Source organism: Alexandromys fortis, unplaced genomic scaffold (assembly GCF_014885135.2).
Source record: "Alexandromys fortis isolate MF-2015 unplaced genomic scaffold, M_Fortis_MF-2015_v1.1 scaffold_51, whole genome shotgun sequence".
NCBI classification, from domain to species: Eukaryota; Metazoa; Chordata; class Mammalia; order Rodentia; family Cricetidae; genus Alexandromys; species Alexandromys fortis.
In genome coordinates, this window is record NW_026067925.1 from 1,486,748 (window position 1) to 1,514,001 (window position 27,254).

At 48.7% G+C, this 27,254-nt stretch overlaps 1 protein-coding gene across 3 annotated transcripts in view; it reads left to right on the forward strand.

Annotated features, from left to right (window-relative positions):
- Nucleotides 1–21,246, forward strand: part of Cfap45 (cilia and flagella associated protein 45) — a 32,302-nt gene extending 11,056 nt beyond the window's left edge. The window contains exons 2-12 of one of the 3 annotated variants that reach the window (XM_050143119.1): nt 3,278–3,353; nt 5,108–5,250; nt 7,368–7,512; nt 7,854–8,024; nt 9,084–9,262; nt 10,413–10,542; nt 14,653–14,799; nt 15,793–15,906; nt 16,479–16,672; nt 20,335–20,559; nt 20,925–21,246. In XM_050143119.1, coding sequence (XP_049999076.1) covers nt 3,278–3,353; nt 5,108–5,250; nt 7,368–7,512; nt 7,854–8,024; nt 9,084–9,262; nt 10,413–10,542; nt 14,653–14,799; nt 15,793–15,906; nt 16,479–16,672; nt 20,335–20,559; nt 20,925–21,003 — 1,603 coding nt within the window. In that variant the 3' untranslated portion in view covers nt 21,004–21,246. Of the gene's footprint in view, nt 1–3,227; nt 3,354–5,107; nt 5,251–7,367; nt 7,513–7,853; nt 8,025–9,083; nt 9,263–10,412; nt 10,543–14,652; nt 14,800–15,792; nt 15,907–16,478; nt 16,673–20,334; nt 20,560–20,924 lie in introns of all 3 variants that reach the window. The other 2 variants (XM_050143121.1, XM_050143120.1) reach the window with 2 other exon arrangements.
- Nucleotides 21,247–27,254: the final 6,008 nt, after the last annotated feature.

A 27,254-nucleotide genomic window follows, 5' to 3' on the forward strand; every position in this document is an offset into this window, starting at 1 on the left:
ATTAAGATGTAGGAGTTAACCGATAAGAAGCTAGAGCTAATGGGTCAAACAGTGATTTATTGAATACAGTTTCTGTGTGATTATTTCGGTTCTGGGCGGCCGGGATGAACAAGAGGCTCGTCCCATGCAACATTCGTATATTATGGAGATCTCCCTATTTAAACTCTGTCCATTTGACTTAATCTTTCTGCCTCAGCGTCTCCTTTAGAGCACCTTTGTTTGGAACAGATTCGCATGCTCCTGGGACGAGATGGTTTATAAATAGAAAGGGGCTGCTGGATTACCACAATCAGCATATTAACGCAGGGCCTGTATGTTTATCTGTTTCCTGATCAATCTTTGTCTTCCCCATCGCTACCCCCCCCACCACCACTTCTCAGCTGTTGGCAGCTGGAGCAAACTGCTTTTCCTTCCAACACTGTCTCTTTCCAAGCAGGGGCAGGCAGCTCCTGCCTAGCCACAGCTCGGAGTTGTGGGGATATTTATTTGGTCTCGCAAGAAATAAAACCAACCCTTTACCTCCTAAGAGGACCACTTGGCTACTGCCTCCGGTCCAGAGGGATCCAACTTTCCATTTCTGCTTGGTTCTTCATTTTTTTTTCCTAGTGTGTTTACACAGTGACCTCCCTAGTTCTTGTTACTCTTGGCAAAATTGGTTATTCTAGCCCTGGGGTAAGGTTTGTGGCTTTGAAGTCAGCGGTTCTCAAATGAGGGTTTTTTAGATACCCAACACTAGTGCTCATAGCTTCCCCTGGGCCTGCTCAGTGGCTATTTTTTCTGTGGTCATTTGCTTTCCTTCCTCTGTTCCGACTTCTAGGTTCAGGCAGTGGATTATTTCCTGTGGTGACTTCCTCCAACTTGGGTACCAAGGACACAGGAAAGGGGAGACGGTCCCTGCCTTGAGGGACCTATAGTCTGGTGCACAATGCCACACACAAGGAGCCCTTGAAAAGAAACAGGAAAACAGATGCGAAAACAATAATAATACTTTCCATCTGTACTCCGGAGCCCTTTCATATACATTATTATTCACAGTGCAGACCGCATACGTAACCTGGAAAACGTGGAATGGCGGAGTGGCTTGGAGTCAGACAAGCATTTCCCAGAGACACCCGTCTCAGTCTGGTCTAGACTCCTTGCGTGGCCACTTTGTTTAATTTCTTTCCTTGTTTTGCATCACATGTAAGTTGGGTTCCTACTCTGTGCCAGGTCCTGCACTTTTCCCGTAATCACATAGAGAACTTAAACCCCACCCTTTGTTATCCTTCCTCCCTCCCCCACCATGCTTAGTCTATCTACTGAAGTTTCTGTTCATTTCTCTTGTTCTATTTTCAGTGGAAATGGGAGCATGTTCCTCATCGCCACCAATTAACAGCCAGTCAGAGGCTGCTATGCGGCATCTTTGGGGCTGCCATATATATGTATTTGAGATAGGGTTTCTCTGTGTAACAGTTCCGGCTGCCCTGGAACTCGCTTTGTAGACCAGGTTGGCCTTGAACTCATTGAGATCCACCTGCCTCTGCCTTCCAAGTTCTGGGCATGTACCACCATTACCTGGCTGGGGCTACCATATTTACCTTTCAATAAATCCAAGCTTGTTTGTTCTGCTGTCATGAAAACATAAAGGGGGGGGGCTCCCTCTGTAAGCCTATGCTAGCGGTGCCAGGCAGTGAGGCGAAGGCACACCCAGCTGTTCTCATAGTTTGGTAGAGAGCCAGCCAGAGAATGATTGCCCAGTTTAGGGTAAAACCCTGACACAGGTGCTACAGGGACTGGAAGGCGGACTTTAACGGCATCTCACTGAGAGCTTGTAAAACACTGGCCAGTGTTTAGTGAGCTGGACTGGACTGCGAAGTCCACGTCTCTATTTACTCTATCCCCCTGGTGGCTTCTGATTCCCAGACTTGGAGGTGGACTCAGGGTGTCTAGACCATTTCCCCAAGATAGCTCAGCTTACGGCACTTTGTCGAGGCGGGTGTGGGCTCCTCCAAAGTAATGTATGAATCAGCTTTAGATTAAGGCTACCGTTATCCAGAAGTCATTGCAGAAACGGCTTCCTGGATGCAGATAGCTACTCTCAGGGGCCGAGCCAAAGCTGGACTGACCGCTGGGACTGGAGGTTGTGATTAGCTGGGCTCTTGGGTGTAGGCAGCAGAATGAGAACTCTTGTTTAAGTGGGATGGAACACCCTGAGAGGATTTAGGAAAGCCCGCTGATTTTGCTCCAGCGGGAAGCCAGGTTTGGAAAATAGGAACAGAGGGTGCCTCTTCAGCTGTAACCAAGGCCAAAATCAAGACCGGGAACTGCTCTGGCGCGTGCTCCCCAGCAGTGCTAGCTTTGCGTGCTGGCGGTGTCCTTATCAGCGTCGCCCCAGATGCTGACTGTGGCTGCTCTCGCCATGCGTGTCAGAAAAGCTTTGCTTGTTCTGCGTCTTGCATCACCGGTTCTCTAGCCGCTGTCAGGTCGGGGGCATCTTCTTGGCTCAGCTTAGGTCCCCTGCTTGACTAGGAAGGCATACAGGATGTGTGCAGCTTTTGTTGTTGGGAATGAGCTTTGTCTCTCACAGTTGTTAGTGGGTGTGTGTGTGCGTCGCGGAGGGGGTGGTGTCGGGAAATCTGCCAAACATAGGACGCTATGGGCACATTGAATGGTATGGTGTATATTACACTGTGGTTAATTTTGTCTGATTGTAGTGGGTAATCAACCATCGTTTATCCACTACCTAAAGTTTGTCAGTCATCACAGGCCGAGCCGTGGCCCAAATGAATGTCTACATCTTTTATTTCCTTTTGTGGTATGTCCTTAGTGAAGGGGGCCTAGAGCTTGGCTATGAAGATGGTAGTGAAGAGAGCACGTGCAGCCGCCTCTCAAGGCCATTCTTGTGGGAATTGCCACAGCGGGGCAGGCAATGGAGTACAGTGTTACTCTATTCCTCTTGGCGTCTTTTCCTCCATCCTTTCATCTGTACCTTGTGACTGACTTGGCTTCATCAGCTCCCAAGACGACAGAAATGGTCTTTGGTAGAGCTGGTGCACCTCGCCAAGAGATTCCCGTCCCCCTCGGGGATGTCGTGCCCCTGCATTTCAGGGCCCATACAGATACTTTCTGCAAGAGGTTTCCCCACACAATCACCCTTCAAGCCCTCATCACAAGCTAGAGAAACGTTTGTGGCCTGTGGTCTGGATGTCACTGGATACTGATGTCCAATCCTCTGTGTCTCCCTGCAGCCACTAAGTACAGGGGATGCTTCAAGCTCTGCCTCCACTGCCTCCAACAGGTCGCGGAATAGGACTCGCTATCGGACCAAAGCCGTGAACTCCGAGGTCGATGAGAGTCTTTTTGGAGGTGTCAAGGTAACCAATCATTGGCAGGTCCCCCACCGGTAGCCGCCCCCAGACAGCAGTGGTCTAGACCAGTTTGCTTAGGATGAAGATTGTGCTAGCCACAGAGATTTCACCCCAAAGGAAAAAAGGGAAGTTCTGCATCCCTAGCTGTCCAGCTCTGACATCTAGTATGTTCTAAAGCAGAGGTACCTGGTTCCTCACCCCTGAAAATTCCCACATCTTCACAGCATCAGAGTACAAAACAACACAAACAACCTTCCTTTGTCGGCTTCCGGTGCTGAACTAAAACAGTTGCTTAGCTTGGGGAGACAAGCAAGACTGACCCAGACTAGGATGATGGCAATTCCTGGAGTGCAGAGAAGGAGAGGAGTGAGTTGTTTGGAACAGTTTTGGTGCCTGTGATGGATGATGGGAAGGAGGCAAAAAGAGTGAGACTTGGAGAGCTGAGCAGGGAGGGGTTAAGAGAGCGGAAGAGCCGAGGGGAGAAAGAAGTGATACTTTTGGAAGCGTAGGTGGGCTGGGGAGTAGAGAGCTGGTGTCTGTTCCTGCTCTTTGTTGGCCTCACTGTGTGTTGAAGACGGCTTTCCTGAGGGTCCCTTGGAAGATTTTCCACTCTGCGGTAGTTTCCCCCTTGGTAAAGGCAAGAATCAAAAGGAGGCAATTTTATAATTACCCTTAGAGACCCTTTTTGAGGGGAAGGGTCCTACTGGAAGTTTCTAGTCGAAGGAGCGTGGGAAATGGCCAAGTGCTCCTGGATTAGTTGTGTCCTGCCCCCCCCCCCCAGAAGTTCTTTGGCCTCATGGGTAGAAGAGAGTCCAGGAAGTGGGCGGTAGGGGGCAGAAGTGGCCTGTGGCGTGACTGAGTCGTGCCCTTCCGGAAGCAGAGATGGACAGCAGGTGGCAGCAGTGCTCAGGGGACAGTAAAAAGCGAACAAGCCACCCCCATAGACACCAGGCAGGTGTCAGTTACTGCATTTATAGCGCCTCCATTTTCCTGTGTTTAGAAATTCCCTGAAATGCGTGATTGTATTTTTTCGATAATTCTTTCACAGTTGGAAAAAGATCTGAAAAACCATCACACACCCGATCTGTGCTCATTTTGCTAAATCCTCGGTGATCTCCTTAAGCACTTTCCCTTTGCTAAGAGTCTTGCTGTGTAGCCTAGGCTGGCTTCACACTAGCCTTCCTCCTGCCCCTGCCTCCCAGTTGCTGGGATCACAGGTGTGTGCCACCAAGCTTGGCCCAAATACTTTAGATTTTAAAGACAGGTTCCTGTTAGGCCACTTAGCATGTCTAACTCCCTCAATATGGCTTTTTTTTTTTTTTAAATCATTAATCATTAGAAAAGGTTACAAATTACTAATCCTAAAGAGTAGATTAATCTGTAACATGTATTGCTTCAAACTCATTGTAGTCCAAGAATTTCACAAGAGCAGAAATGTTCATAAAGAGATAGCTACACATCAGAATTTTTGTTTTCATTCCTAAGCATTTTAACATAAGGATAGATACACGCTGTCACCCCCCTCTCCTCCCCACCCCTTGGCACAGTCTCTGGCATCCTCAAGAGGAATGCCTGTCCGAGAATAGAAGGCACTACAATGCCCTAGCCTTGATGTCCAGCAGTCTCTATCAGAGCCAGCTCCCCTTGGCACCCGCATGGCTGGATGGGGTGGAAGCCCCAGGGAAGCTACCCCTGAGGTTAGGATGGGTCAGTGGGAAGTGTAGTGACCTGCTTCAAAGTCTTCCTTTCTGATCTTGTAGCCTGCACCCCAGGGCAGGAGCGACAGCCCTATTGTGCTGCTCCGTGATAAGCATGCTGTCCAGAAATCTCTCACTGCTCTGGGTCTGGACCACAAGCCAGAGACAATCCAGCTCATCACCCGAGACATGGTCCGAGAACTCATGTGAGTCCCCACAGCCTAGTCCTGGGTTCTGGGCTCAGCCAGTGCCTCTGCGCAGGGTGATGGGGAAACCAGGCTGGGCCATCCAGCCAGCCCAATTCCAGCTGCCTTCCTAGTCACTCCTCTCCTCTTTTCTTTTACTTTTTAGTTTTTTTTTTTTTTTTGCTTGCCCTGTATAGATATTTTTTAAATCTTTTTTTGGTTAATATGCACATAAATGGGTTTCATTGTGACATTTTCTTATATCTGTATACTTTGTTCTTATTTGTCCTTTCCCCAGTGCCTTCCTGTCCTCCCTCTTCCCTTCTTCAGGGTTCCCTTCTTCCTCCAAATAGTCCTGTTCTGCTATCATGACACATACATGCCAATATCCTTATAGTTCCCTTCTTCTACTTAAAATCTCTTCCTTCCTTAAAGTCCTCCATTTCCATGATCACAGGCATGAATGTACGGACGTGCACATGTCTACATGTGAAAGAGAAAAGAACCATGATGTGCTGTTTGAGAGTTCCTTCTTCTCCTTCTTGGCCTTTTCTTTTCCCCTTCGTGGTTACCAGTACACTGCCCTTCACTCCAAAGTTTCTCTCTCCTCCCTTTCTTAGGATGAGCTTTGGGCTCTAAAAGTAACTGGCCTAGGGGGGCAATGCTTCTTGGTCTTCAGCAGTGCTGGCGGAGAAGGGAAGTGAACCAGATGAGTCATTTCCTTCTGCCTCCATCAGGAATCCAAAGCGAAGGGAAACTGAGCAGATGCCTAATTAGCACCCTGGCTCCTTCCCAGACTGCGTGGCTATCAGAGGAAATTCACAGGGCCTCTCCAGGTTCCTCTGGGGTTACATCAGTCTTACTGCCTGTCTGGAGCAGCGCCACTGGACTCCTCCTAAGTGCCAGGAGCCAGTGCTGTGTTTGGTGATTTAGCACTGTGTTTAATGCTTAACACTCTCTACCCATTTCTACCACTCTGGCTCCATTGCTGAATGATGAATGACGTCAGTTCCCAGAATTCGAAGCCCTTGACTCATGGCTTAAGCTGAAGAGACACAGCTGGATCCCAGTGAAGGAGCTGGGTTTAACTACAGCCTTTGTCTGGCTGAGACTGGCCAATCTGAGCATCTGACAGCCTCATGTGGGCAGGAGCCTTCAGAGGGCTGGTGCTGCTTCCTGGAGTGGTCTCTCTGCAGACACACTGGTGGTGTTTCCGGTCCATTGTCATAGATCCAGGTTGCTCTTGGTCCCTTCATACCTTTGGTTGTTTGGGGCCACACTACTTGGTGTAGTGTAGGACCTTGACTAATCTGTAAATCTACTTCTTGGACAACCCCCACTAGTTTTAATAGACGAGATTTCACGTCCGGCCTCAGATCATCTGCATCTTCTGGCCATGCCCCTGTTAAATGACCTCGCCCAGAAGTGGCCTTATTCCCACCTCTCGGCTGCTCCCTCCCCCACCCGTAATGTATGTTATTTGTTTCTAATCATTATAATTAGCTATAGGTTTGTTGAATGCATTTGGGTAGCTACAAGGAGAGTTCAAGAGACATGTCTCCGGCAGCTGTCGATCAGAGTTTTTAATTAATATTTAGGGTTCAAAGCTTCTATCTAGGCTGGATGGGCAGGAAGATTTAGATTTCCCACCAGCACCCATTTCAACCTCACCGAGCATTCCCTTATACTTTATGTATCGGGAATAATCTGTTTTCAAAGTCCAACTCAGCAGCGTTATTGTGAATGCTAAGTACCAAACTCTGGGGCAGAGATAGAGCTTCATCCTGAAGAAGCTTGAAACACACCCTGCACCATTGGTCCTGATGTGGGCAGTAAAATGGAGTCAGAATGTGGTGGGGTTCCGAGGGAAATTGCTTGGGGGCAGCGTGGCCATACATAAACACAAGGAAGGGTCCTGGACAGTTACACAGCGAATGCAGCTTATGAGACAGATCATAGAGAGAAAGGTGTAAAATGTCTCTTTTTAATCTGCAGCATCACTTACTTCTTACCTGAAACCCTTCACTCCAGTGGTCCATGAAGTTGCTGACTCTCCTCCCTCAGCATAGTATGGGGAGAAGAGAGTGTGGGAGCTTGGGGCCTGCTCTCCTCCCTAACCCTGGTCATTCCCGTGTCAGTGTTCCTACAGAGGACCCCTCTGGGGAATCTCTAATCATCAGCCCTGAGGAGTTTGAGCGGATCAAATGGGCATCCCAAGTCCTGACAAAAGAAGAATTGGAGGCCAAAGAGCAGGCCTTCAAGAAGGAGAAGGAAGCCATCTTGGTAACTCACCTTCATAGCCTTGTGCTTGGTGGAGGGGTGGCAGGATAGGAAAGTATAGGGGGAGGCCAGCTTCTCGTCCCAGAGGGGATAAACCCAGTTAAGGCATGCTAAAATAAGGTGTGCATATGCATTTAAATGAGAAATGTTGGACAAGGAAGACTGGAAGGAAACCCCTGAGATACGGGAGGGCTACGTGGGCCACTGGGAGAACGAACAAAACCGGGCTGTGAAACCTCTCGGCTGCGACACAGTGATGGACTGAGGCGAAAGCTTCCCAGGTTACCTGTGGCAGACAAGTTCACAGGGCATAACCCCCACCAATGCAGGCTGCTGTCCCTTAGGAAGCAGTGACAATCCGCAAGAAGATCATGAAGCAGAAAGAAATGGCCTGGAGCAACAACAAGAAGCTGAGTGACCTGGAGGAGGTGGCTAAGGAGCGGGCCCAGAACCTTCTGCAGAGAGCCAACAAGCTTCGCATGGAGCAGGAGGAGGAGCTTAAGGACATGAGCAAGGTGGGTCTCCCCCTTTTATCTGAGGACTCACTGCCACTCCCTCTTTGTCTTAACCGGCTGGACTCGGGGAGGGACTGCTGTGGGCGGGGCTGGCAGGAGGAGGAGGACTGACCTGCTTGCTGGTTGACTGGAGCAAGTCACTTGCCCTCCCAGAGCCTCATTGAGTCCGTGTGTAAAATAGTGACGGCAACACTATAGAGCAGAATTATTGACAGTATTAAATAAGCCAGGATGTAGGACAGCCTTTGTGAGCCGGGGTTGATAAGAATCTCACTTTTATTTTTATTCTGGTAGTTCAAGTCTGGCCCTGTTGATGGTGCAGACAATCAGATTCTTTTTGAAGTGCCCAGAGCTTTTTTTTTTTTTTTTTTTTAGCAGAAAGCGTAAAGATCAGGGGCTCATTTGCAATTCTATTCTGAAATTCATTTGTGTGCGGTTCCCTTATTGACTCCCCAACCCCTTCATCTCTGATTCCCATCTCTTAGGTATTAAATCATCTCCATTCATACCTGCTTTTATTTTTCCCGAACTCTTACATTCTGGGTCTTAATAATGACACCGTGGTTTTTCATTTCTTTTATGTCATGTTGGGTTCTTCTCGATTAAAAAAAAAAAACCTAGTGGTTTGATTTCTGCTCAAAGAGCTTGACTCACCTAAGCATAACATGGCGTTCCTGGGTCCCTGCAAAGGAACTGGTAAAGTCTCATGGAGATTTGGTGTGTGTTTATGTAGGTGAATATCATGATCTTCATCGTATTTCAGAATACTGATTCATCACCTCTCAAACTCTACAATACTGAGTGATGCTGTCTCTCCTCGAATAAACCTTAGTGCCTAATAAGAAGCTGATAAATATTTGAACTATACTATGTTAAGAAGTGAGTGAAAAAATTTTCTCTTTTTCTCTGAGCTTGTGATGGACCCTGCCCATCTCCAGCACGTTCAGTAACATTCTGCTTCCATTTTTGCCCCCTTAGATTTCCACACACACATAATGCCTCCTTCCTTAACCTTACCCCCCAGGGTCTAATGCCACAATCTTTTCCCTCACTCCTTAGATTATTCTGAATGCCAAGTGCCACGCAATCCGGGATGCCCAGATCCTGGAGAAGCAGCAGATACGAAAGGAACTGGAAGAGGAGGAGAAGCGGTTGGATCAGATGATGGAAGAAGACCGGCAGAAATCCCTCCAAAGGCAGAAGGATCGGGAAAGGAAGAGGAAGGAGGAAAGAATACGGTAGGTGAAGATGTGAGTTTGGCAGCTCCCCTTCCTAAGTCCTTCCCGTGTATCTTCAGGTCCAGGTAGCCCAGCAAAGGGAAGACCCGAGAGATGGTGGTGAGGCTCCAGTGTCTCTCATCCCTTACGGAATGTTACAGGGAATCATACAACCTGGAAAGCTTGTTTACAGGATTGTAATGGGTGCTTCTCTGTAGACTCCAATTCCGTGTCCGTTCTTAGTGCTTCCTGTCATCCACTCTGCTTTCCTCTCCCTATATCTACAAAGTCTTTATAAGCAGACCTAATGAAGGAACTCTCTGCCTTGTTAGGCAGCTCTAGTGTCCTGACCTGATCTTCACACCGATTGATCTCACACTGATTGATCTTACACCCTCTTTCCAGGCAACTCCTTCTGCCCCTCCTTACATCATCTGTCATACGAAGCATTCAGCATCTGAATATGAGTTGAACATTTCTCCTTGATTCATATCTTTGCCTTGTCTTCTCCCATTCCTGCAGCCTTTCCTCAGGCCATAGGCTCTAGATGTTACACTTCCAGCACCCTGGGGTCACTTGGCAGGAAGCACTGATTGTAGATGGAGTAGCCCTGTATTTACTATTGAGAGGAGGGCTTTGCTGAGCGAAGCTCGGGGTTCAGCCCTGTCTATCAGCAGCTGAGAGCCCTCAGTGAAAGAATGTACACAAAAAGACAGTGGGCAGAGTAGGCATGAGAGTTGGGAGATGACAGAGGAGAGGCGCTAAAGGAACTCGAGATCCTGGGCTTTGAAACTCTACAATGCCCTGTGAAGCTGGGGGAGGATGCCGCCTTCCCACATCATTAGACTTGGGGGAAAGCTGCATTCCAGAAGCTTGTTAAATGCTAGAAGGGAGAGATGGGTTAGGATGCAGGGTAACTCCTGGGCAGACAGATAAAGAAGAGGAATAGCAGGCAAGGATTAGAACTAGAATTGGAACTAGAACACAGCAAACTGAGCGCTTCTGGCCCTGGACACTCAAGAAAAGGACTTTAGCGCAGGAAGCGTCAGTGTGTCAAAGGGACACTTGTCAAACGATGTCTGTGAGACCTCCCGTCGACTGTGTGGGTAGAAGTGGGGGTGGAAACTTGGACTCTCGATCTCAGAGTCACTCTGGTCCTGTTTCCTCCCAGGGGAAAACGGCACATTGTGGAACAGATAAAAAAGAACGAAGAGGAGCGATCGCTGCTTGCAGAGCACCGTGAACAGGAGAAGGAGCAGATGCTGGCCTATTTGGAGCGGCTCCAGGAGGAGGATTTGCAGGTACCAGGCTATTGGGCCATGCTGAGTTTCACCGCCGGCAGGAGAGCCCTCCGAGATTTTGGGGCTCAGGGTATGGAGTGACAAGGCACACGCTCATTTCACAACACCATCACCATAAGCTTCTTAATTGCTGTCTGAAACATTTGTTTGGCCATGGCATCATGCTGGGGATGAGCTGTGATTTGGATAAATATTGTCCTTGCCTCCCAGGGACTTAGGGTCTGAGACTGGCATATCAATGTGAACAGACGCATAAAGGAAATATATGGCGGCATGCTTTGCGCAAGTAAACATCGGGATGTTTTACAATCCTTTCCTCACTTACTGAGGGAAATTATACACTCTACAGATGAACAGTAGCTCAGTTTCCTGCTCCCTGCTGTTGTCTCATTCGAAGTACACAATATCCCATTGTCATTAATTGTGTTGTGAAGCCAAACCTTTTATCCCTATTAGCTTCGATAAAATTAGTAGGACCATTTAATGAGAAAACAAAACCAAAAACAAACTAAAACAAAATGCCCGATGACACACCTATGTGAACCTTATAAAGTTTAAGATGGTCTTTTGTTTGCCTTATCTGGTCTGTTGTGATACATGAAGCATGTAACAGAGACATTTGCACATGTGTCTGTAGGTGCACACGCTTTTGCATGTGATAGACACATGTGTGTGCACGCATGCCTGTGGGAAGCCCCAAGCTGATGTCAGGAATCATCTTCCATCACTTTTCTGCCTGCTTCACGGAGGCTGCTCGCAGTCAAGCCTGGTCACGCTAGCCAGTTTGCTCTGGGGAGCTTCTCTGTGTCTTCTCAGGCTACAATTACAAGCAGACCACCACACCCACTCAGCATGCAAGATTTCCGGGGATCTACACTCCAGTCTTCACAGTCCTCACGCTTCTGTGGCAAGCACGTTAGCCTCCGAGCTGTCTTGCTAGCCCTGGAGCAAGCATTTGAGAACACACACATTAATGTTTGATTAGTCCCTTGACAATTTTGTACCATGGGTTTTGATCATATTCATCCCTTTGCCCATTTTTTTTTGAAAACTTTACACACAATCAGTAGTTGAAAGAACTGTAACCATATCCATAAGCACTTCTCTTTGGTTTAATGATTAACTTATTACCTTAATATTTGGCTAAACTACTTTTAGCTCTAGACATCTTGATACTTTGCTGGTAAGTACTTCGCCCGTATCTCTGAAGGACAAGGGCCCACTTACATAGCTTCCATCAAAAACTCCTCCAAAGACCCCATAGTATTAACCTGTATTCAGTTTTCTTTAATTGGTACAGAAATGTATTTTTCTTTTTCCAAACCAGCTTCTAAGTAAGCCTTGCAGGCTGCATTTGGTTAAACCTTTTCAGTCTGTTTTGATCTGGAAGCATTCCCCTGTTTGTTGATTCATTTATTTCTCTAGTATATTTTTATTTTTAACTGACACATAGTAATTGTGCGTGTTTGTGGTCTACAGTGTGACAGTTCTATATGTAGGATGTGTAATGGTCAGGGTGATGCAAATGTCTGCCTCCTCAGACAGTCAACATTTCTTTGTGTTGGGAACACTCAGAATATTTTCTATTAGTATTTTCAAATGTGCCATTGATTATTGTTGACTATAATTATCCCGCTGTGCCATAGAACACCAGCAATTATTCCTCCTATCCAACAGCATTCTTGTACCTGATCCTTTTCTCCATGGTGCCATTTAACTCATGGAACACATGGTCTTTTATTTTTGTGTCCCCCGCCCCATGTGTATGGATGGTTGAGTTGTCAACAACCAGGAGGACAGTGGGTGTTGGTGAGTGACTGGGGACCATTAAGAGTACCATCAGCAGGTTCTCAGAACACTTCCAGAATAAGGACGGCTGTGAAGAGTAAGTTGCAGATCTCTGGGGGAGAAGATGGGGCTTTACCCTCGTGAACCTCTTGTAAAGGAGACCAAGAAGATAGATGCACCCAGCCAGGATACTGGCTCAGGGGAGAAGTGTGGGAAAGAGTCAAAAAAGAGTTATGGCGAGTTATGGGGAAAATATGCAGGGAATGAGATGGGAAGCAAAGACTTGAGCTAGATCGTGGGGAGCTGGGAATTGGTGGGCTCGCTGGGAAGTCCCACCGGTCAGTGAGTCAACACCATTGCACTGATGTGTCACTGTCCTTTGGATGTCCTTCCACAAGACACTCCCAACTCTCCAGGAAGTATTAGTAGGCAAGTTTAGGGTAGAACCCTGTCCCTCACCAGCCTTAGAGCTGCCTGTCAGCACCCTGGGGAGCAGGCCAGCTCTTCTCGCTCTATTAGCAAGATGGAGAAGAACCAAGGGACTTTTCCGGGGTTGCTTTGAAGGGCTTCAATGACAAGAAACAGGGAAAGTCCCTTGGGTTCCTTGGAAGTTAAACGAGCCAACAGAAACAGCGAACCAAAGAGTAAATACACATGCAATGAAGCAAATAAATACATGATTATACAAATGTCCTAGATCAGCGGGGACAGCTTATTTAGCTATGAGGATCGGTGTGAATAATTCCTGGGCAACCAATGGCAGTCCTGAAATGGGAGAGAAAAAGATAGAGAGGAAGCAATGGAGAAGGGGGTGGAGGGGCAGAAGGGAAAAGTGGTGTGAGGGAAGTGAGGGAAGAAAGAAGGAGAGAGTGAGCCTGCAACCGCAGAGCTGCTGCGGGGACCTGGTCAGGAAGCTTCCTGGAATAGGGAAGCAGTAAACTGGCTAGCTGCTGAATTGGCAGAGAGCAGCCCTAGGGGAGGCTGAGGGCAGCAAAGCCTTGACCGGAGTGCATCAAGGCTGAAGCTGGGCTGCAGAGAAGCTGCAAGGCTTTAGGGAGGTACTGCTTTTGAAGAAATGGAGCCGGGAGCCGCTTGGGAAGCTGAGCAAGTGGGTGGGAAGACATCTGAAGCAGAGCCCGAGATCCATTGGCGGTGAAGGGCAGCCAGATGCACAAGATTCCAGTGTCTCTGCCGACTCAGGAATATTCTGGGTGTGGTGGCCCACGCGTTTAACACCAGCACTCCTGAGGCAAAGGCACCTGATTCGGTGAGTTCGAGGCCAGCCTGGTCTATGGCAGTTTTATGCCAGCTAGGGTTATGGTAGTGGGGCCCTTCTACATAGTAGGGGTTAAGCCAGTTACAAAAAACCATGTACCTGGCTTAAAAATACCTGAGTATGGTGGCTTGGGGTGGAAAAAAAAATATAAACTTTCTCTTTTAGAAAAAAAAATTTGACACTCCAGTTGGCGCTCTGTTTTCCAGGGCTCTGCATCTAAGCCTCCCCCTCCATCACATACTACTTGCTTTGGTCTTTGTTTTGTTTAGCTATAGTTTGTTGGTTATTTGCTGTCTTCCTCACAGTGGGCTACACGCCATTGGGGGAGGGAGGGGAATGACACAAGGTCCCTGTCTCTAGCAGCGACAGAGCGAAAGAGAGGCAATCACTTCCCAAAGGTGTGGCACCAGCCTCAAGTGTAGAAAACGTAGAGAGAACCAAAAGCTGAAACAGCACAGCAAGATTTCCAGAGAGGGCAGAAATGTCGGTTTTGGCAGAGAATCTGTACCAGCTGTGTGGCCTTGGGGAAGCCACTTAAATGCTGGACCTTAGGTTTTCTTCTGTGAAAGCCTCTGCACCCCCCTCCCCACCTTTCAGGACTTGGGAAATAGTCTCTGTTAATGCCTAGCGAGTAGAAACGACTCAATCTGATTGACGTTTAGTTTTTAATCATCACTACTGAGTGAGATCTCGAATTTGAGTTTCTATAGGAGAAGGAAGTTGAAAGTCGGAGGGGGGTAGCTCATGAGGTCTCAGGGGTGGACGTTAGCACGGCAAATGGGGAGAGAAGTTCAAGAGCCTCTGTTTCCAGAAAGCGTAGAGAGATAACAGTGTCAGGGGCCACCACCACGTTGAGTTGGATGAAGATTGCAAAGAGGCTATTTGATACCAAAGCTGCTTACTGGTCATCCTTGAAAGACTGCTTTACTCCGGGCTGGTGATGGCAGCTGGACTGCCTCCTGCCTCCGCGTCTCTCTATACCAACATGCCGGCAGCTTTCTGTCTTACCGTCTTCTACTCTGAGGCTGTCTTCCTTCTGCTGGCAGGATCTGGAGCGGAGGCATCAGGAGAAGCTGAAGATGCAAGCGGAAATCAAACGGATCAACGATGAAAACCAGAGACAGAAAGCAGAGCGGCTGGCACAGGAGAAACTGGCAGACCAGATGGTGATGGAATTCACCAAGAAGAAGATGGTAGGGACTTGGCGTCTGAGGCTGGGACCTGTGTCTAGGAGTGACGTGTCCACAACAAACCTGAGCAATAATGGGACTCTAGCTGAAGACAGTTGTGTCTTCATTCTAAAGTACATAGTCCTGGTTTCTTTTCTTCTTCATCGTGGCCAGATGATTTATTCAATAAGCTTGTATAGCTTCAGAGACCACCCCTTCCCACAAACCAGGATGACATCATTTTCATTAATACCTTCATTTAAAAGTTGGAACCAGGGTCACATGCAGTAAAAGAAAATGAAAACGATTGACAAAAGTGGAGTTTCTATGAATTCCTCAACGTCTGAATACCCTAGAGATCAAGAGCGGCTTCTCCATACATTTTTTTTTGTAAAAACTCTCATATAGGACATCTGGTATTGGGTATTAAAAACAGCTGTCACCCAGGAAGCAATATCTGTAGATAGCTATGGATATCGGATAGAGCTCCCCAGTGTGTGGAGTCATTCTGGGACAAATTTCCTTCACAGAGGTGGTAAAAGGAACAAGTTTGGATGGTTCACTCTTGAGGTATCTGCTAAGCACTGTGGGATTGCCCAAAGCTTGGTTGGTGGTTTCCCCCGGGGACTAATGAGACAACCTCCACCTGCTGCGTTTTACAAGGCTGGCAGGGAACCATAGGTGTTACGTGGCTCCCTAGCCTTGCAACTTGAAATTATCTTCAGAGCAAGGGGAGGAGTGCAAAAACCTGGCTCAAGGTTCCTGCATTTGCTACTGGTCTCAGTCTCTGGAGATGCTGCCTGGGCTCTCTAGCAAAAGGCCTGAGAAAGACTCCTTTTACAAATGCTAGCTGTCCTATGTTTGCACACTGCTAAGATCCGGCCCCATCTCAGACAGAGCGAGGAAGTGGCAGTGGAGATGTTGGAAGGGATGTTTGCTGTGGAGAACCTTTTTCTGGGCAAAGCTGCAGGCCTGTGGATTCTCCCGAGGGCTGCAGTATTATTTTCTTCCTGGCAGGCTCGAGAGGCAGAGTTTGAGGCTGAGCAGGAAAGAATCCGGAGGGAGAAAGAGAAGGAGATTGCCCGCCTGAGGGCCATGCAGGAGAAGGCCCAGGATTACCAAGCAGAGCAGGTATCCACTTCCTCTTCCTCCTGGCTTTCCTTTGTCCCTCCCACCCCTGTTGCCATTCCTTGACAGCCGGCAAAGTGGCCTCCAAATCTAACCGCAGACAAATGTTATTTAATGATGGGATGCACTCTGACAAAATCCATCTGAGAAGGAAGGGTGGGCCTGTCCCCAATGTCCATGGTGGCAGCGGGAGAGCAGAAGTATGCACCTAGGTTCTGAAGAAAGTTTTTGACTGCTACACAAAGAAGAATTTTCAGCTTTAACTGACTAATGAAGCAGAGGAAAATGTGGCATCTCTATCATTAGCATTTTTTTTAAAAATTAGGAGCAATTGTAGGAGTGCCTGGAGGTGCCTGAGGAACGGGGAAAGAATAAAGTTGAGAGAGGCAGGGCATATTCTGACCCCAAAGATCTGTGCCAGGATTCTATTTCTTCTTTCGACAATAACTTGCTGCGAGAGAAACCCATGGTGCTTCGCGAAGCAGACTGGAGTCTGTAATCGGTGGCTCTGTCGCCTTCTTTTGTACCCTCATCGTTCCTTCCCCTCTTCCATGCCCCTCGGCCTGCTTTCTCAGGATGCCTTGCGGGCCAAGCGCAACCAGGAGGTTGCGGATAGAGAATGGCGCCGAAAGGAAAAGGAAAACGCGCAGAAGAAGATGGAGACAGAGGAAAAGCTGCGCAAAAGCCGGCTGGAGCAGGTGGCTTTCAAGGAACACACGCTGGCCGTTCAGGTGCAGCGGGACCGAGATGAGTTCGAGAGGATCCTTCGGTAGGAGGGGCCCGCAGCCTTCTGCTGTGTTGATAGAGCTGTGGCAAGAACAGTGTGTGCTCAGGGGATTGTGTGTGTTGAATGGAAGGGCCCTTTCTGCCATGTTAACCGGCAAAGGTACATCCATCTTGATCATGTTGCCACAACCATTCTGACTAGATGGATGGCTGAAATATTTCAAAGTCATTCGAGCCAGACTTTTTATGATTAGAGAATTGGAAAATAGCATCTGGAAGTGTTTAAGGAACTAAGGGCTATTTATCCTGTATCAGTAAAGATGTAAATAAAGGTATACACCTGGTCTGTTCAGCCTCCCTCTAGATCCCACATTCCTCTGCAACTAGGGAAAACTGCAATAGGAGAAGCCCAGGAAAGACAGAGGGTAGCTCCAGTCCCTAAGGTTTGTGCCACTGGAGCTGAATTCCGAGGGAGTCTTTGCCACTGACTTGAGTCATAGCTGCTGTTAAGCAACATGTGTTCAAGACTCTGTCTGGGTATCATCAAGCTCATTATGAGTGAACCTTATTCTTGTTTGTGCCATAGGAAGGCTTTCAGAGATTCCTGGTTGGGTGGACCTCGTCTACAGTCACCTCCCTGGTGCTTGGCAGCTCTTACCTTTACTTTTGGTTGATGATTTGGGCATGTACACGAAAGCCCAGGACTTACACTGCTCACAATTCTGAGCCTCCCTCAGAGCACCAGGCATCCTTCTCTGTTGTCTTCTACGGGACAGATCTTTGCCGCCAGATTCACTGCCAGACCCAATCTGACTGGGAACAGCTCCCTTTTTGCTTTGTTTCAACCTCTGTAGAATAAGCTTTTAAAAAAAAATGAGGAAACAAACCAAATAAAATTAGCATTTGGAGAATGAAATCACAGAAGTTATGAGCAAAGGAAGCAAGGCTGATCAGCACTCTGGCATCTTGGTGTCTGGTCCCTGGGTCCTTCCTCTTGGAACTGTCTCAGTCAGGAGCAAGCCAGGCCAGACTTCCCGCACCCCTGCTGGAGGCAGAGCAGGTCTGTCGAACCTCTCTCCCGCCAGAACCAGACTCCTGGACTTGCACAGGTTCTTGCCCCTGCTTGTTTCTGCTGGCTGTGACACCTTTTGGCACTTCTGCTTTTCCTGCCCCCGGGGTTGTGCTGTGGTCACTGGACACCTGGTAATGGAGACAGCCTCCCAAATCCCCCACAGAGCCTGCCCTTGGGCTCCAGATTGTCTTCCAGATGTCTCCCCTCTCTTCTCTGCCTCCATGCCCTTGGACAGCTGTGTGCCTTTGGCAGGCACTAATAAATATTAATGGGATGAATTCCAAGTCCTAATTTTGCTGCTGACCCACTTGCTTCTGTTTTGCTGTTTGCCTGAAGCATATACACTAGGCAGCTATTAAACTCGTCCGGTCCTTTGGAGAAGTCCAACTTCACCTGCTGCCCTAGCTTAGCATCCAGACCTAGTGTCTCCAAACCATGTGACTTTCATGACAGATGTCTTCACTTCCAGAGTGTCTCTTCAACAGTTAGCCATCCATATTTTCTTACTTCAAAAGCCTGACCTCCAGGACGGCCTACATATGGACTTCCTGCTTCTGGGTAGAAGGTCTTGAACTTTAGGCTGTTGATTGAGCAAAGAGAGCTAAGTCAGGACCTTCCAGAAACCATGGCCATTTGGGTTTGCACCCTAACAGGTTGTGGTTTAAACACTCTGGAGCAAGCAGCTTTGAAATCTCATAGGTGATCCTAACACTCCATCAGTATCTGTGGCTGTCGCCTTCACCCTGTGCCATGACCAGCATGATAGTTGCTTAGTGTCAAGACAACACATCCAGTGAAGGAAATGTGAGGAAGGGTTTATTTTGGTTCATGGTTTGAGGGGGTGCAGTCCGTCATGGCAGGGGAGTCAAGGTGACTGGTCACATAGCATCCATAGTCAAGCAGTGGACAAAAAGCCAGGCGGTGGTGACACAAGCCTTTGGTCCCAGTACTCAGGAGGCAGAGGCCAGCCTGGTCTACAGATTATGTTTCAGGACAGCCAAAGATAGACTGAGAAACCCTGTCTCAAGAAAACAAACAAGGGGGAGAGGGGGCAGACAGTGAAGCATGATCATGCTCAGCTCCTTTTCTGTACTAAAGCTTTTTAGTCTAGGACCCCAGTCCACAGGATGGGGCTGCCCAAATTCAGTGTGCATCTTTCCCTCTTAGTTAAACCTCCCAGGAAACCCCTTCACAGATATGTCCAGGGGGTGGTTCTTCTGGATGCGTCTGTGATCTAGTGGAGTTGACAATGGAGGTTAGCAAAGTTCCTCCTCATTTGGCCTTTCAACTGCCCCCCTCTATCCCAGCAGCTCTTGAGTGATACACCCAGCTCTCTGTTTTCCACACTTACTCCTTCACTTAGATGAGTTTGAACAATAGGAACTAATCTACATACAGGGGAGTAATGACAAGTGGGGGAAGGGGTTACACTCCTGCCCCAGATCTGGATGGGCTGTGGGGCATTTTGTGTCTAACTATGGAGGGGGCATGGAGATCAGCAGTCCCCTCCCTGAATATTGGGAAAGGCTCTATAGAGGTGCGGGATTTGGGGGCGACATTTGCATGGATAGAGAAGCTGTCAGGACCTGATAATGTTCCCCACATGGGGTGGGTTTTGTAAGGCAGTAAGGAGATGAATAGGTGACAGTGGGCTTTGGCGGTAGGGGGAGCAATCTTCGTTTTGGTACAAGTGAGCCTGTGGGAGAAAGGCAGGTGAGAAGCCCCTGCCGAAGATAGTTTTACAATTTGGTTCTGATTGTGTTGAGAAGACATCTGATATTAGGTTAGATGGCCCCTGACCAAGTTTCTTCGAGATGTAAATATATTTCATTTGAGCTTCTCTGAATGCCATTAGAGATGTCCTCCCCGATATTAGTTAGGGTCTACAAAGTATTCTTCTAGAAGACATTCTTAGAAGGAATGTGAAGACATCAGTCAATAAGGGAACAAGGAGATGTTAGACTGAGTTCTTGCCTTCTCCCAGCAACTGGAGTGGAGCTAACCTTACAGACGCTGTTCCTTACTCTTGCTTGGTTTTGCTGATGTCATTATCATCAAAGAGGAAAGGAAGGAAGATAACTTAGGTCAGCCTCGAGAGGACTTAAATGCATTACTAGCAAGAAGGGTAGGGAGAGCTCCCAGTGGGTGAAATACAGCTACGGAATTTACACAGCTCAGCGAACTGGTAGACGGTGGGATTCTTGTTTAAAACATACTACGGGCTAAAGAGATGTCTCGGCAGATGAGAGCCCTGGCTGTTTTAGAGGATCCAGGATGAATTCCCACCACCCACATGGCAGTTTACAATCCTCAGTAACTCCCGTCCCAGGGAATCCAGTGCCCTCCTTTGCTTTCTGAGGGCATTAGGCATAGGCATGGTGCCCAAACACACATGCACGCAAAACACCCATGACATAAAAAGAAACAAAAAAACACGTTAGAAGTTATTAAGAATCTCAACACTATGATATATGACAACAGATCTGGTTCTGATAGGTCAGAGGAAAGCACAAAGTAGCACTTTTAGTCTGCTCCCTGGGGCCTGGAGGTTGGACGCTGTGGACTTTGAAGCATGACCAATGAGGGGTCACCCAGGAGCTCAGCCAGTTGCATCCTTTTTGTTCCTTCCCCAGGGCTCAGAGAGAGCAGATCGAGAAGGAGAAGCTGGAGCGGGAGAAAAAGGCCATGGGGTGCTTACAGCACGCCAACGAGCTCCGACGGCAGGTGCGTGAGAACCAGCAGAAGCAGGTGCAGAACCGGCTCGCTACCTTCGAAGAGGGCCGCCGCCTCAAGGAGGAAGCCCAGAAGCGCCGCGAACGTATCGAGGACATCAAGAAACAGAAGCTGGAAGAGCTGAGGTACACCGGGTTCCTTGCTTTCTCTGCTCTTCTCCTGTTCCCCAAAGAGATGGCATAGCAGGCTGGAAAACTGTGACCGGGGAAAGAAGGGGCAGTGCCAGGAGGTGCTAAGTGGGAGGGCTTCCCGCCTGAGGCTTGCCCGCTGAAGGGGTTCTAGCAGAAGGTTCTAGGACTGCATCTCGTTGGCGCACTGATAGCTCCTTGGCAGTGCGATAGCAACCTTGGCCAGAATATGCTTAGTGAGTAGATGGTAGTAACAGTTTGGGGGACAGGGTGCCAGGCTGTGGAGGCCCAGGGCCTGCCTTCTCCTGTCACGCCTTTGGTGCGGAACTTTACTTATCCATGCCGTGTGTTTCTCCCGGCAGAGCAACTGGCCTTCCCGAGAAATACTGCATCGAAGCTGAGCGCAAAGCCAACATCCTGCCGACCACTTCTGTGAACTGAAGGGGAGCATCTATGGTCTTTGGGAGGGCACACATTCTCCCGGTCCCTGGGGCATCTACAGTTGCTGCTAACCTAGACATTTCATAGTTACAGATTAAAGCTATTCTATTCTCTGAGGAACAGCTCGGCTTTACTACTGTGGGCATGGGGATTCCAGTGGGCTTTGAAGGTGGATCAAATAAATTACAGGGGACCTGAACATGGGCCGGCCTGACGCTCAGGCTCTAGAACCAGATGGTGCTCAGGTGAAGTTTTCTCTCCTAAGCAGTGAGATCCATTTTCTTGGGATGCGCCTGGCCTTTTTGTAACCATATGCTCTGTCCATTTTCAGTTCATTCTTGTCTCCTGGTCCTGTACCCAGTTCATAGGAATTTGGGGCACTGAAGCAGAGTTAAAGATAGGCTTTTGTTGAGGGCTGGTCAAAGGGCTGCAGGAGGCAGAGCTGGGGAAGGAGGAACATGAATAGCCGAGGCTGACTTATCCTGGGCTCCCGTGACTCAGCCCACATGTATGGAGGGGGCGGTGTGTGAGCCCCGGCTCTCTGTTCTGTGCTCAGCCCTCTCCTGCGTAGATCCTGTCAACTCCCAGCAGTAGGCCGCACAGACATTTGCCCTGTTCTCATGGAGGTACGCCCAGGTCCTAGCTCCTCATCCAAATGCAGCTAACCCTCACTCTTGGCCCTGTTATTCTCAATTCACTTTATTTCACAAGTGCGCCTCCTCAAAGCCAGTTCTGTTTTAAACTTTGCCTACCTCGTCCCAATCCCATTTACTCATTCATTTCAGGTACTTACTGAGATACCTGTTATGTCATGTACCATCAAAGCACTCAGGGTTTACAGTAGACTTGGTCCCCCTTTCTGGAAGCTTCTCATTTGTGCTTCTGATTCTCCCCTCAGCTTCACCCCATTTCATATATCTTTAGACGGTCCTTGGGTGTCAAATTTTTCCATTCTGAACTGGAGTGCCACCTTTCAGTGATGGAGACAATTCTCTGCCAATCTAAAATCATCACTGTGGTGCCCAGGGACTTGTTCCATGTCTCAGATTTAGAGTCCAGTCTTATCTTCCTCTATGCATCCTGTACCAAGAAGGAGAGGACGGCTGCTGGGTGCGTCCTGGGTGTTTACAACGCCAGGTTACAAGGGCCTGGGGCAAGAGTCCTCTTTTCATAGGGCCCAAGGAGAGTCATAAGCTGCTTCCTGTGTTTCCTCTTCCTCGGACCCAGTGGCTTCCCCAGTCATTGTCTCTGCCATCCTCAAATGGAAGACTGTGGCTTTCACAAAACATGGTGGGAAGCGCCATTGGATGGGGAAAAGGCTTCTTTCCTTACTTTTGTAGCCCCCCAACCCAATGCCTTCTGATCTAAAGAAGTGTACACAGTCCTCCCTAAAGGTCTTGGAAGATGAGGTACCCAGTCCAGGTTAGGAGGGAAAGCATTGGTAGTGCCATCAAGGACTCCAGCCTGTCTCTAGCTGGCACACTGGTACCACTGACTGTTCAGGTGTTACCCGCTGGGACCCCAGAATAAGCATCATCTATTTCAGAAACATCCTTGGTACCCAGGATTTGGCTGGTTCTACACCTGAAAAAAATGGGCCTCTCTAGTGGGCAACCCAGAGAGAAAGGAGGTTCCATACTTATTACCAACTACCGAGTCTACATAGAGAAAAATGGGCCAGGTTCACAGTTGTGAAGCAAGCCTGGCATTTGACCAGGCTACAGCTGGTGAAATGCAGGTCTGTGGCTTGCAGAGAGAGCCCAAGGTTACAGAGCAAGACAGACTGGACAGGGTCTAGGCCATACGGATAAAGGTCTGGCTCTGGAGAAAGGACTATCGTCAACTCAGAATAGAAAGATAGTTTGTGAGAGAATCACAAAAGATTACCCCTCCTGGCCCATTAACTTTTTAAAATGTCAGAATTGTCCCATGAAGTGGAGGAGAGATTTGATTTCTTCTGCTACGATTCGTGATACACCCTACAAAGCTTCCATAGCCTTCAGATTCAGTCAGCTCATCCACCGGATCCCAGTTCCTACAAGTGGGGCAGTTCTGAAAGCTGTAGGGGCATTGGGTGGTTCCACACTGTCATCTTGTACAAACCTTTTACTCACTCTTTATAAGGTATTTTTTTTTAGTTGTTGGAAATAAATGTGGGGCCTCCCATACTCAAGTCAAGCATTCTACTATCAAACTACTATCTACCTCTAGCCCCTCTCTAATCCTCTTCATGATGACGGACCATGGGACTAGTTCCATAAAAAAGCCACCTGGCTGAAGAAGGGGTTGGCGGGTCCATCTGTGGCAGCAATGGTTATACCAGCAGGAAGTTGGGCAAGTACAGTCTGCAGGATGGGGGTGAAGAGAGGTGGTGGCATTGAGGACTCTAGGGCACCCTCAGGCTCAGGCATCGGGGATGACAAGTCTCAGTCCTGGCTCTAAAGGTTAGCTCTTGGCCCTTTGTTGAGCTTTTTCAGTAAAGGAGACTGCCCTCATGCTCAGAGACACAAGTAGCTTCTGTTCCCCTCCAAGCCACTGACCAGCCTTGGGGTTATCTGGGAGGCTGCAGGGGAATGTGTGTGTGGGGGCATCAGGAGAGAAGTGTGAGGCATACTGGTGTTGGTGCATTGTCTTTGTTGATGTAAAGTTGTTTTTTGTTTGTTTGAGTGCATAAACTATTAGTAACTTAGTTGTAGCAGGTTTTTTTTTTTTTTTGAGACAACATCTCTCTCCATATCCCTGGCTATACTGGAACTCACTACGTAGACCAGGTTGGCTTCTAATTCACAGAGATCCACTTGCCTCTTCCTCCCGAGTACTGGGATTAAATGCATTGATCACTATACCAGGGTCAGATTCCTTTATATATTATATCTATATTGTCTTATATAAAGGTATGTATTGGTTTCCAAGGATTTCTCTTTTTTTGTAATATAATTTTTTTATTGATAAAAAAAATTTCCGCCTTCTCCCCACCTTCCATTTCCCTCCCCGTCTCCCTTTTCCCTCCCCCTCCTCCCACTCTTCTTCCCCTCCCCCCACTCCTCTCCCCCTCCCTTTCCAGTCTGAAGAGCAGTCAGGATTCCCTGCCCTGTAGAAAGTCCAAAGTCCTCCCCCCTCCATCCTGGTCTAGGAAGGTGAACAGCCAAACTGGCTAGGCTCCCACAAAGCCAGAACATGAAGTAGGATCAAAACCCAGTGCCATTGTCCTTGGCTTCTCGGCAGCCCTCATTGTCCGCCATATTCAGAGAGTCCGGTTTTATCCCATGCTTTTTCAGTCGCAGTCCAGCTGGCCTTGGTGAGCTCCCAATAGATCAGCCCCACTGTCTCCGTGGGTGGGTGCACCCCTTGTGGTCCTGACTTCTTTGCTCATATTATCCCTCCTTCTGCTCCTCATTGGGACATTGGGAGCTCAGTCCAGTGCTCCAGTGTGGGTCTCTGTCTCTATCTCCATCCATCGCCAGATGAAGGTTCTATGGATTTCTTAACATATCTTATGCCTCTAAAATCCTTCAGACCTTGCAATGCCAGACTGGGTTGGTCCAGCCTAGGAAACCCAGAGACTGGGCTCCTACGTGTAACAAGCAGCTGCCTCTGGATACATGTACCCCAGCTGCTGCCTGGGCTCTGTGCCCTACCTGCCCCATGAGCCTGCTGCCTACACTATGCTCTGTGCTGGCTGGGGCAGTCTCTGAGCCTTTGCACCTGCTCCAGTCGCACATGACTCAGCTGCTGGCTCTGGTGGCCTAGCCAGGTAGTCCCTGACTCAGTGGGGTGCTGGGATGTCCTTCAGTGCTCCCTTTAGCATCCCCGTGTGTGACTTGGGCCACAGCTGGGCATTAATTGCTCTCAGTAAAAGCATTTTGAATAGGCTCTGATGAAAGGGGCTCTCAGAGTTCAAAGCCCCGCAGGGATTTGGGGGGAGGGTGAAGAAAGGTGGCCTCTGTTTAGGTGACAGAAGAAAGAGACGCTGAAGTTTCACACAAGAAGCCTGGCACACAGGCTTGGAGGCTTAGGGACAGAGAGTTCCTCACTTTTTGTTCTTTTGACCACACCTCTCATGCTATATTCTTGTGAATCCTGCCCCCCCTCTCCCCGTGGTAAAGTCAACTGCTCCTAGAGACTTCAGGTCCCTTCCTATGTAAAGGTCACCCACATCCCCTTCTACATACTGAGATGCGTCCTAGGATACTGTGTGAAGGCTACCTGGCACATCTGAATTTCAAGATTGATTTGTCTGTCTTTAAATAGTTCACCCCCTTTCTCTGCTTTAATGCCCACATCTCCTGCTCTTGTCTCTGCTTGCTGGGTTATGCCTCTTGAGGTACAAACTCCTCTCTTCAAGCCTACATCCCTCTTGGAAAGGGTGGCCTTTTTCTCAATGGCTTTGATGACGTTGGTGCTGGGACAGTGATGGAGCTGAGATAGTAGTTTTCTCAGACTCCCAGAAAGAGGAGGTGAGGAGATGACAGGAAGAGGGCCTGGAAGAAACCAGAGTTATGATATTATGATTTTTATTTTCTACATGACTGCTGGAGAAAGTCTGCCTCTGGGCTGATGGGAATGAGCACCAAATCATGAGAACTAAGACTAGAAGGGACCTAAGAGAATTGCCAGCATTCCAGCTTTCTCTGTAAACCCTAGCCAAATGGCTGGACAGTCTGACTCACAATCCCCCGAGAGACAGGGTGCCCACTACCTACCCACTAATGGAACCAACCGGTCATCCCAGAGCAGGCCCTGCTGCTCAGAGAGCTCAGTCTGGGGTCCACCTCTGTCTTGCTGTGCATCAGATGCACAGCCCTAGCCTCACTCTTGGGAACTACACAAAACAGGTACAGACTCTCTCTGTAAGATCAAAGCCCTCTCTCTGTCTCCACTCTGCATAGCGAGCCTTATTGGGAAAGTGCCTGTGGTTCTGGAAACACAGGGCTCTGGCAGAGGCTGCCAGGGGAAGTGTTGGAAGGAGGAACCTGGGGGAGGAGGGGAGGCTTGGGCAGGGCTTATGGCTCGCCTGACAGTTAACCCTTCCCTCTCCAGCCAGGCCTGGCAGAGCTAGAGAAGCCCCACCTCTCACTCAGTCCTTTATCCTGGTATCCAGGCAACAGGAAACAAACAGGGAGGGCAGAGTGAGGGCCTGCCTGGTCAGGCTTAGTGGGGAAAGCTATGAATCGGATACTAGCTTTCTTCTGATGCCTCCCTCCACCTCCTACCTCTCTGGGCAGTTGTTCAGAGCAGGACAGGCCTGGGACCCCCCCTGGGGGTTGAGGCGACCACGGCTTCCCTTTAAAGATGCGTGATTGGAAAGTCCAAGTATTGAGGCAAAAGAAAATTTCATTCCCACAAGTCCAAAAGTCAAAGTCTCATCACAAAATCTGACTTCACACACAGGGGCACGAGGTCCAGGCCAATCAGCCCGAGCTGTAGAAGCTGTCCCGAGGACCTGGCTATGATCTCCGTGAATGACTCTTAGTGTTTGAGTAGAAGGTTCCAAGAGGTGTAGTTCTCAAGGATCTTATCTCCGCTGTCGAAGAATAATCAGCAGCTGTCCCTCCTGGCTTCATTCTTTTGCATTGTGTCTGGCAGGACCCTGGCATACTTCCCAAGCACTGAGACATAACTCTGGTCACCTCTGGGGTTCTCTAGTTCTCTCTATGGGTACATCATCAATAGCGTTTGGATCTCTGCCTAAACATCGTTTCCACCAAACAGGACCCTATGAATATTATTAGCACCGTTTATCACATCATGGGCTAAGGGTCCCTTCGCTTGTCCGTGTCTCTCAGTGGGGAGGCTGTAGGAGCCCAGCTGAGTCTTCTTTAATTCTTCACCACCACCACCACACACACATTCTGCATGCAGTTCAGTAGTTACGGAAGAGCTGAAGGTCTGAGGAGTGGAGATGTAGCTGAATTCTGTGAGGTGAGGACACCTTTATCTTCAAGGCTTCTCAGCTCTTCCTCAGCTCTGTCATCAGGATTCCACACACTCTTTATGAGGGACACCCTCTCAACTTTGCTTGTCCCTCTGACAGTTTCACCTGATGATGTTCAGCCAACCATCTTGGCCTTCCTAAAAGTGGTGGTAGGTCAGGCCACTTTTTCAGAAGTCAAGGCTGTGTGAACCACCATCATCCCTAGGATACTGCTTGATGGGAGAGATTTGGGTATACCCAGTCTCCCTTTTGCAGTCCCCCTCTTTCTGAGGTGAGCCAGTGAAAACACAGAGTCTCAGGAGCTGGGCCATGGGCC